We start from the raw sequence: 10,605 nt of genomic DNA, 5'->3' as shown, positions 1-10,605 counted from the left end.
CTACACCTGTAAGTTTGCATCATTTTGCCTTGTGTGTGTTTATGTGTGTATGCATTTGAAAGAAAGAGATTGCAACACTGTCTCAGCTTTGTTCCATACAGTGCACTCCCGTTATAACAAACACAGTTATAACAAATTCCAGTTACAAGAAAGTTTTGTATGAATTACGGCCCCAACATTATCAGCTCTATATTTTTTAATAGTTTATTTGTTCAGTACGTGTAATAGCAAAATTTCGATGTAATGAAAGAAAGCTGCATGTTCCGAGGACTTTGTTATAACGGGAGTTGACTGTATTGTATTGCTCATGCAGTAAATTTCAAATGCACCAAAGATATAGAGAGTGAGTTGTTCCACAGACAAGTGTGTTAAGAAAACACATCCGTGCCGGGGAAATGAGTTATACCAAGGTTCCCCTGTAGTAGATTTTCCTGCAGGATAGGGCTATTAGTAATCAGTGTTTCAATTCACCCTATTAGCTACAGAGTGTAAGAAAGGAGACACAGTATCCCCTATAAACAAAAAAAAATAGTCAATAAAATATAGGTTTGTAGTATTTTATTCAATACAGTGTATTGTAATCGGTAAAAAATAGTTTTTGAATTTTCTTTTTTCCCCCATGATTTCACATTTCACATGATTTGTATAGACATACTGTCACTGCCACACTCCTACTCACAGCTACAATAAGAAATTTTATGAGCAAACTATAACTTGAAACGTGAAAGTGAAGTTCAGTACTCAAACGTTAATGCTATTAATATCCGGCCATTTTTCACGGAACACAATATTGCAAATGAAAATTATCTATCATCTCATAGTCTTTTAAAACTATTCATTACCAGGATTAGAGTCTGTTTTATCTAGATACACCCTTCTGCCACCAAAACCTGACAAGTGCCACATTATAATCTTTATGTCAAAAGGCAGTATCTGCAGATACACCAATCAAATTCCTTCTCTTGCCAGCTCTCTACATCAGGGATGTAAGAGTTGAGAGTATAATCAGATTTCAGACTTTTTCAACAAAACATTAAACAGGAACAAGGCTTTACCACAGTCAGATGATACATTATATTCTTGCAGCACACATGTAATTTCATTTTGTCTCTCTTCAAAACAAAAAGTACTATGACAGCCCTTTCACAAGCATTTTAAACATCCTTAGTACATAATTATTTATTTAGTGTATCTTGTAAAATCTGTTTTTGCTTTCATGATTTCTTCCTTTGAAACAAAAGGTTCCAGTAGGAGCTCTTGAAAAATTTGGCTCTATCACATCATGGCATTGTGGTTGACGCTAACACTATCAGATTTTATGATGACGCTTGATTCCATCTGCCTCCTTCAGTTCACCGTATTAGCTCCTGCAACCTCATACAGAGAGGGTCCTCTTCCTTGATGGCATCATCAACCAGAGCCTGTAAAGAGAAGCAGACATGAAAGTAATAATAATCTTTCTTTTATTTCTCCAAACTTTAGATATGATACAAACATTCATTTTTTTTGATAAGTTTTAAAAGGCTGAACAAATTCCATATCAGTAGTACATTGGCTACAAATGAAAATAGTGCATCCTAAAAGTCAAGTTTGGGTTAAGTATGATTGAATGGGGTGACAAATTGTTGTGTGAGATCATCTTCTGTCTTCCAAAGTGTTTGAGTTATTTGATCACGCTAATTTTTCACAGTTAACCTAGTCCTGTCAAAGCATATCTCGTCATGTGCTTGAAGGTTTTCTTCAAGCCTACAGATGTTGGATGGTTATAAACAAGGAGGAGGTACATTCAAGCAAAAATGTTGACTCTCGCATGATTTTCCTGTATAATTGATGCATGACACAGACGGTTCCCATAAGCAATGGAATACCTCACAGTTCACCCCATGGTAATGCTAGAGACATGACTACCACTGCCAGCAGAGGTCTTACCTGTGCTGCATCCTTGTCCTTTTTCTGGAGGACTTCTACCAGGTGGTAGCGCAATATGGACTCTGTGTAGCCTCCTCTGCCAGGTGTTTCGATGCTTTTCATTCCACGGTCGAGTTCTTTCCGAATCACTCTTCAGTAAAACAAGGCAGAAAGCAGTGGCTGTTAATATTGCATTGCATAAATGTTAACACATCACTTTGTGCAAGAATCTCCATGAATATATCATTTTTTTTTAAAGTCATTGATTGATGCCAACCATCGATACTTAATTGTGCAAACATCAGCATGAGAGGACATCTTCATATTGCTATACAGACTGAATAAATGCTGCATGTCGGTCATACTTGACGCCTGAAACAAGTACCGGTAGCGCAAATACTTGCACTGCATCAACTTTCAGATGATGTGCAAATGCAGCTAATAATTAAACCTCATGGATTACAGAACATAACACAAACACAACAGATATATGAAGCTCTTCAAAAAAACATATCCTCTTCTCTCATATCCCATCTTTTCTCTTCCTCATAATGTGGCATCCTCAAATTTTCTTTAAAAATGGCTATGTACTGTTGCATACTCCAAATTAAGTAGCTGGATTAGGAGTACATCACCATCTAATCAGATGATTGTGGAAGCAGATTTTAGGTATAAAGAATAATTACCTGCACACTAGTAGCAATAAAAAGTAAATACCCCTCTTAAACATATGCTTCTATGAGAGGCACAGAAGATGCATAAAAATAATGTGGATTAAACAAATAAAAAATTATTGTGGGTTTAACAAGTAATGTAGGAGTTTCGGGGGTTTAGTAAAAAGGACACTCATTTCGAAACCACTGAGTGAGATACTGGACTGCAGCTCGCATGCGTGTGTGCTTGTGTTTTCGTGTGCTCATCCAGTCAATCAGGCTGTTAGCGTGCTAGAGGAATGCAGTCATGCATGCTGTAAACATATCATTATGTGAGTCAAATTGGCAACTCTATCAATGGAGTGAGGATGTAAAAAACTAGTGAAATGCATTATTTGGATGCAGATAAACAGATTGTAGAATTAACAGACAAGAAATATTACAGGTTGACTGCACTCACGGAATAGACAGAATGGATACATCCAACCACCTGACCTTAGATACAAGCAAAAAAAAAAACAAAAACAAAACAAAACAAAACAAAAAACAAGACTTAAAGCAGAAAAACTCACTTTTCGTGCTTGCCAAGGAGCTGGAACATGAGGGCCTTGAAGAGGTGGCTGATGGGTTGATGATCAAGCTTGTCCAGAGTTTCCTGGCCCAGGTTGGTCCACAGGTCCACATCCGTTCCCCCCTGCTTACATCAGATTACATTATTAAAAATATATATATATAAACGAAAAATCATACTTTTCTGGATAACACCATAAATATCAGTTGATGATTATATAGATAAGTTTTGAGGATGGGGGGTTTGGGGGCAAAACTGGGTTTCAAATGCAATGTTTGGGTCCAGGCAATTAATTACAGCAAGTGAAATAAAAAGTGTTCATATTTCAAAACAATGCCAACTTCCAACAGAAGCCCAAGACTACTGTAAATGCCACATTTTTTTGCACTGGATTTTATTTCATGAGTAGACCAATAGTCATGAAATTAAATTAATGTGTCAAAATATTGCCTCCCATGACACAAATATAATGTATATTGTCTCCGTGGTGGACATTACTAACTTCACTGCTCAAAAAAAGGATACTACTCACTTCACACTCCATATCACTGAGGTACATGTACATATACATGATCATAAAATACGTCTTCATTTTTGCATTTATATAGATTAATATAAATGATATGAATAAATATTAAGCTTTTGAAAATATGCAGCATTATCCTGAGGTGGCTCTTTATGCAAAAAAAACCAAAAAACAAAAAAAAAAAAAAAAAAAAAACATATTAAATATATGTTGTTTACCCTGAGGCCCATGAGGGCAATGTGAGCTCGCTGATGGTGCAGAGTGGTCTGCCTCCTCTCCCCGGCTAGCTGCAGGCAGTTCCGGTAGCAGGCCTCTGCAGCCAGCGCCATCCCACGCTCAGAGTAGATTTTGCCCAGAGTCTACATTATGTGGGTTGGTGCAGAAGGATTAGAATGATGAATAATCATCGCGATAATTTCAACAAACACAAAGAACATCAGCAATGATAATGATGACAGAAATAAAATAGTGGGATAATGATGATGATAACAATAGCTACTGTACAGCAAGACATTTTCGTGGCATGAAATCTTTGCAAATTGGCACTGACGGCCTTTCTGGGGCATGACATTTTTGCGAATTGCCACTGGCATTCAATGCATATAGTGTAGACAAGAACTTGCATGTACATTTAATTTTGCAAATCTAGGCTCTTGTAAAATTTGCAAAATTCAAATGCGCAAGAAAATTTCTGGTTTTACAGTGGTACTATTAGTAGTACCGGTAATAATAATATGAGATGGTAAAGATAATAACAAGAGTAACAACGACCAGAACAAATAAACCAACGAAAACTACAATAACCTGAAGTGATATGCAAGATGAAATATCTAAAATAAACACTGGTAAGATTCCCTGGAAGCAAAAAACAGTATCCAACATGTTCACACAAAAAGAAGAAGAAAAAAAAAAGAAGATTCCCCCCCCCCCTCATTTTTCAGGCAAATCTTACTATTGACTGATGCTATTTCCTTGCCACTTCCACTGACAGACAAAATCTGTCACTTACAGTATAAGAGCGTGGAGAACACTGCACTCATATCATCCTACCTGCCACGCCCAGAGCGACTGAGACTGTGCCACGACGTCCCTGATTGGACCGAATCCAGATGACTTCCTAGTCTTCATCCAGCCGCTTAGACAGTGGAGCAAACGGAGGTTGGCATTTGCCTCCTCTCCGTAGTCACACCAATCGATTACCTGTCAGAGGAAATTGTATGAAATATATAGAATTTCAATCTGGCAGGATGTGAGTTACAGCGTTTAGTAAACATGTCATGTACCCCAACATTAAATCTTGAGTCTGTTATGTTGTTTGCTTCCAGCATTTGGAACAGTGACACGACATTTGCTCCTGTGACAATTGCTCCTGTCTTATTTTCTTAAGGACTTAGGGTTGGGGTTAGGGTTGTGATAGGGTTTTACAAATGTAGGTTTCGTTTGATGTGAGGACTAGGATTAGAGTTACATGTAAGGTTATGTTTGTGGGTAGAATTCATGTTTGGCTAAGCGTGTAGATATTTCATGGGAGGAATTGTCGCAGGAGCAAATGAAATGGAACCATTTTATTTGGAGCACTGTCCTGCAGAATTGAGACAGGCAGCTTCATCGACTCCACTCAAGAAACACTTCAAACATGTTTGTGTGGATAACTGTGTATATCAAATGTAAGCATCCTGACACTTTGGATAAAAGAGAACACAAATACTTCAGCATCACTGTTAAAGGGATCGTATAGTTTTGGTTGAGACCTAATTTCAGGTTTCTAACATTTTTTGGTGAGATAATGAGAAACATCTTATGAAATATGAAAGAGCATGTAATTCTATGAGGAATTCAACGTTTATTTGATGAAAATTGGTTTTGAAATGGCTGAGATATCCAAAAAAGAGCAATTCTAATAAAGTGTGGGACCCACACTTTATTACAATCGCTCTGTTTTACTTTGTTTTTGGATGTTTCAGTCATTCCAAACCCGATTTTCATCAAATAAACTTTGAATTCCTCTTAAAATGGTATGCTCTGTACTATATCATAAGTGTTTTCTTGGTATCTCACAAAAAGTTACAAGCCCAATTCTCATCTCCACCAATACTGTACTATCCCTTTAATGATAGTAAGAGTACATTAATTTTGCACATGAAGAAGAGGTCCCTGGTCTGACTCCCCAGGCTGCAGCTGTTGTGCTCTATGGGCAAGGCATTTTATCCTCATTGCCTATAACCCTTTGGAGGTAACTTTAAATGCAATTGATCTTATGGTTGCTATCAATTGCTTCTTTAGGGGTTGCACGAAGCAAATCGATTCATATAGAATTAAAATCAAATTTGATGTCACTCTAGATTGGCATATGAATAAATATGAAGTAGGTACAAAACAGTGCTGATGAATTACAGCATAGAAAATGTATTCTTTGAAAGTTTCCACAACAGTAGAACATCTAGTGGTGGATGTTGTCACTGTACACAAAACATTCTTTTCCAGATGCAAAATGTGGACCACAATAACATCCAAGAAAGAATACAAGGCGTACCATGAAACCATCCACCACTAAAAGTACACAGAAACCAAAAGTTGACGGCAGAATTTCCCGAGGGTCCCCGCTCCACCCAACTCTAAAAATTTGAGATGGAAGGATAAAAGCAGACCAAGAATTCTGATGTGCACAGAGGCGTGATCCTGTCTTACCCGTTTGGAGAGAGTGGAGGCTTCATCCCACTGCTTACTCTGCAGCATAGAGAATACTGTGTGCATGGAGACCCACGGGGCGAGTTTGGAGTCTGCCTTGTCTGAGGGGTGATGAATGGTAACATCGAGTGATCATCAAAAGAGATGGTAAAAGACAAATCAGAAATGTACTACTAATGCAGAAAATTCTTTGAAATATATGGTTCCTGCCCCTTATGATATGGTGAAGTAAATGGATCAATCCTTGGAAGTGAAAAGCTGCACATGTAGCAAAAAGTAAATAATGCATGCAAATACAGCTGTAAATGCCAAGTTTGCAATTCTGAAACTTGATCACTTTCTCATTTTACACTCCAGTGAAAATGTACCCTACAATATGATCAGAGCAATCCTTTTACATTCTCTCAACTTCACTTTGCTCCCAAAAGGTGGACTAAACTCCCTTTTATCGTGGTGAGCCTTCCTTCCATGATGCAATGAGTTAACTGTTCAGACAAACAAACCCCCCTGTCACTCAAAACAAACAAAGATTCCTTACTCATTTGGAGGAGGAACTTGGAAATCTGAAGGTTGACATCCAACAGAGTTGCATCCTTCTGGTGGAGGGCCTGCCAAGTGGTCTGGGCAGAGCAGGCTGCCCCCAGCAGGGCCCAGTTGTTCACATCACCTAGTACCACAAAAGATAAAAGACATGTCGTTATTGTTGCAGCATTCTTATTGGCACAGTGAGCACTTACGGCAAACTCATTGCTACAGAAGATAAAAAGAATCTCACAGCAAAATAGTAATGCAAGAAGTTGTGTACACTACAGGGCCCTGTTTCATAAAGCTGTTCGTAAAGTTACGAACAGCTTATGAGCGACTGGTGATCAGTTCTGATGTGCTATACTTATCAGAATTTCCATAATTCAGCACAAGAACTGATCACCAGTCACTCGTAAGTCGTTCGTAACTTTACGAACAGCTTTATGAAACACCCCCCAGCAGGAACTTTATATTCCAAAGATCTGTGTTACATTGTGTGTTATGGATAGCACCAACATCAAATCTTATATGATTTTACAGTGTAAAGCTGACAGTAGAGAGTAATAAGAAACATTTAACAGAAACACCTTCCAAGTTGCTTTTGAATATTTTGTCTTCTTGAAAGTTAAGAATCTTTTACCGGGCATGGCGTGGACTGCCTTCTGAGCTGCTATCAAGCTAGGAGACAATCGACATGTAGAAGGGTCGCCATGGTTACCAGAGCTAAGCTCTGTCGATGAATCAACTTGTAGTATGCTCTGTGTAAGGCAACAGATGAAATGCAGAAAAAATGTCTCAAATAAAAATAGCAAGTCCACACAGAAAGCTCCAGTTTATGCTGTTTGAAATCCTGCCTCTATATTTTCAGCATTTGCTTTATTCATGTAGCTTTGGACCACTGCATTATTGACTTGTTACAAATCTAACCTAGCTTTACACAATAAAGCACCAATAATCATCATAACATAGAGTAGAGCAACATAAATAGGCAGTTTTATTAAGTACCGGTATGCTTTTGGTATATTTGTAGGCAATATTATGAATAGAATGGAGGATTAAATACAAAGGTAACATATGGTGGAACAAGTGAAGCAAGGTCTACGGAAAACAAGTGTACCCATGGCAAATGTGCATATATACTGGTAAACAAGACTAATTATTAAACAAAAAAGTTGCTGACGTGTCAAGTCTATACCATTTGTGTGGAGCCAAGCCTTTGTGCAACGCGACAGCATGCCGAGGCAAGCTGGAAAATAAAAATGAAAGAAAAGAGTTGTACAGAAACAAAAATATTCTTTAACCTTTGAAACCTTTCAACTGTGTTTAAAAGAAGCAATTTGCATGGATAGGGGAATAGAGGCAAATAAATTCTACAAACACTTATCGTCGCTGGGGTGACAAGACCTTGTATCTGAAATTTTGGTGAAAATGACTTTTTTGGATAAATGGTCAAATAATGGGTTAAGTGAGGTCCTGTCCAAATCCCAACTGTCTTATTCCAAAAATGAAGCCACCACGGCATGTCAAATTAAAGGCTATCCCATTCGCTATAGTGCTTTGGCCGTCATGTTTCTTGGCTCTCTTGAACATTTGACATTTTGTCAATACCAGGTCTTGTCGCCCCAGCGACGATATGACATGCAAAAGTATAACTTTTAATTGGATAGCAAAGTGAATATTTCAGAAGACTTCCAAAAGAATATACATGTATATCATCACTCTCGACATGACATATGTGGAGGCATTTTATGGGGGAAGTACAGAGAGAGAAGCACAAACTTAACACTTTTTTAAAAACTGTTATATACCACTAATTATGTAAAACACGTGTAAGTGGAATCCAAGGACAGTAAGATAAAATGGCCTATCATATATCTTTCACAGCAATTCAATTCACCCACTTTAATTTCCGTATCTAATATACCACCAATCCCTGCACTTCAGGATAGTTCAGACAATCATGTTTCATTTGGTTGGGACATCCAATATCCCCATGGACCTTTGTCAAGAGTTTATTCAGGGAACAGGAAAGTGGGGATAACAGTGACACAACATTTGCTCCTGCGACAATGGCTCCGGTCTTATTTTCTCCATGGACTTAGGGTAAGGGATAGGGTTGTGATAGGGTTTTAGGTTTAGTTTGATGTGAGGATTAGGATTAGGGCTAGGGTTATGTTTGTGGGTAGGTTTTATATTTGGCTTAGTGTGCAGATCTTTTATGGGAGCAACTGTCACAAGAGCAAATGTAATGGAACCGGGGATACCATCATACAGGCTAAAAGTCATCATTCGCTGATGCATCAGATAAACTTCCCTACATTGGTGACGGTAATTCTGGGTTCCTAATTGTTTGGGACTATCAACGGCCAAAACCTATATATGAAGTTCTTCAGTTTCCTGAACTACTTCGAGACAAGCCATACATCAGTCAATGTATGAGTTCATGTTCAACACATTCAGTCCCATTTTCTAAACTACCATTGCAACAATTTTGCTATCAAGGATAATAAAGAGTATCTAAATAGATTTGTTACCTGGTATAACTTGCTACCTCACTCAGATAATGGCCAGAGAAATTCTGGGACTGGAATAAATCCTGAAATATTCTGAAGGCAGTCAAGGAAGAAGTCAAATATTGGTAGTTCTGTGGTAAAGTAGGGAATTATGTGTCTAACATATCACTGAATGATGATTATCAAAAGAAAAAAAAAAGTCTTCTTCAATCTTACCGTGGTGGAAGACGGATCTAGAAGAATAGCCACCTCAGCTGTGAGAGCTCGGAAAGGAGTATCACTGGGACAGCTGAAAAGAGATGTTAAAAGTTCAAAAGTTTTAAATTCAACAGCCATTCTTCATGTCAACATATTTCAAATACAGAGGCAGTTCCACATAATTCTATCTATTATGAGGCAAGAAAGCAATTCTCTAAATACAACATTCAAGGCCCAAATAAGTCATCGGTAAAAGGTATTCCATTTTATTTCCATTCCAAATTATTGTTGAAGCCGAAAGTAATGTTTGGGCAAAATTTGACCTAAATGGTCACACCAAATGAAACACAGGTCATTTCATAATCAGCAAATCAATATCTTCTGCATTGACAGATATGCCTAGCCTTCACTCACAGATTGTGAATACTGTGTTATTTTGCGTATTCTTTTGCACATATTAGTAAGAAACGAAGTACATTTCTTTTCTGGATTATCGGGGTAAACATACTGTACGGTGCGTCTTGGACTGGAGGAAGAATAAAAAAAATTCTGGTCATGTTCTCAGCTAATTCACATTATATCTATATTTTCTCCTACTTTTGAACATGAAAAAAAAAAATGAAATGGGACAGAATTTTCCATATGTATCAACAGAGGGGAACTGCAAGTACACAGGAGGCCTCCATGGGCTATCACATCTGATGACTTGGTACCACAACAACTGCACTGAATTAATGTGATTTAAATCTATTGGAGTTCAGAAGAATCAGTAAATGAGAAAAAAAGCACAGTTATTTTTTTCTGAGAATTTTTATTTTCAGTTTCATCACAGGGATACTTGGATCCTTTGTCTTACAAAGTTTGTGAACCATTCTCTACAAGATTCTTAAAATTCTGTACACTTTATATTGGACTGATCATGCTCCCATAGGAATAGGCAATTGAATACTTACTTCTTGAGACCCTTGATAAAACATTTTAGTGCCTCATCGCCATTACCCTGGAGAGAATGAGACACACAGA

The 10,605-nt window shown here is 37.8% G+C and overlaps 1 protein-coding gene across 1 annotated transcript in view; it reads right to left on the bottom strand.

The window, feature by feature from the left end:
• Positions 1–1,213: 1,213 nt before the first annotated feature.
• Positions 1,214–10,605, bottom strand: part of LOC139744877 (superkiller complex protein 3-like) — a 43,881-nt gene continuing 34,489 nt past the window's right edge. Inside the window, exons 34-44 of the mRNA XM_071655288.1 lie at positions 10,536–10,582; positions 9,601–9,673; positions 8,067–8,117; positions 7,512–7,629; positions 6,885–7,013; positions 6,347–6,447; positions 4,709–4,858; positions 3,877–4,017; positions 3,134–3,255; positions 1,930–2,059; positions 1,214–1,421 (exon numbers count right to left, since the gene is read on the bottom strand). Of these exons, the coding sequence (XP_071511389.1) occupies positions 1,353–1,421; positions 1,930–2,059; positions 3,134–3,255; positions 3,877–4,017; positions 4,709–4,858; positions 6,347–6,447; positions 6,885–7,013; positions 7,512–7,629; positions 8,067–8,117; positions 9,601–9,673; positions 10,536–10,582 (1,131 nt within the window). The 3' untranslated portion in view covers positions 1,214–1,352. The remainder of the gene's footprint in view (positions 1,422–1,929; positions 2,060–3,133; positions 3,256–3,876; positions 4,018–4,708; positions 4,859–6,346; positions 6,448–6,884; positions 7,014–7,511; positions 7,630–8,066; positions 8,118–9,600; positions 9,674–10,535; positions 10,583–10,605) is intronic.

Source organism: Diadema antillarum, unplaced genomic scaffold, assembly GCF_040938485.1.
Source record: "Diadema antillarum isolate AM-2024a unplaced genomic scaffold, OU_Dant_1.0 seq00001216_RagTag, whole genome shotgun sequence".
NCBI lineage: Eukaryota > Metazoa > Echinodermata > Echinoidea > Diadematoida > Diadematidae > Diadema > Diadema antillarum.
Note: the sequence above shows the minus strand (reverse complement) of the source record. Positions and strands in the feature narration are given on the sequence as shown.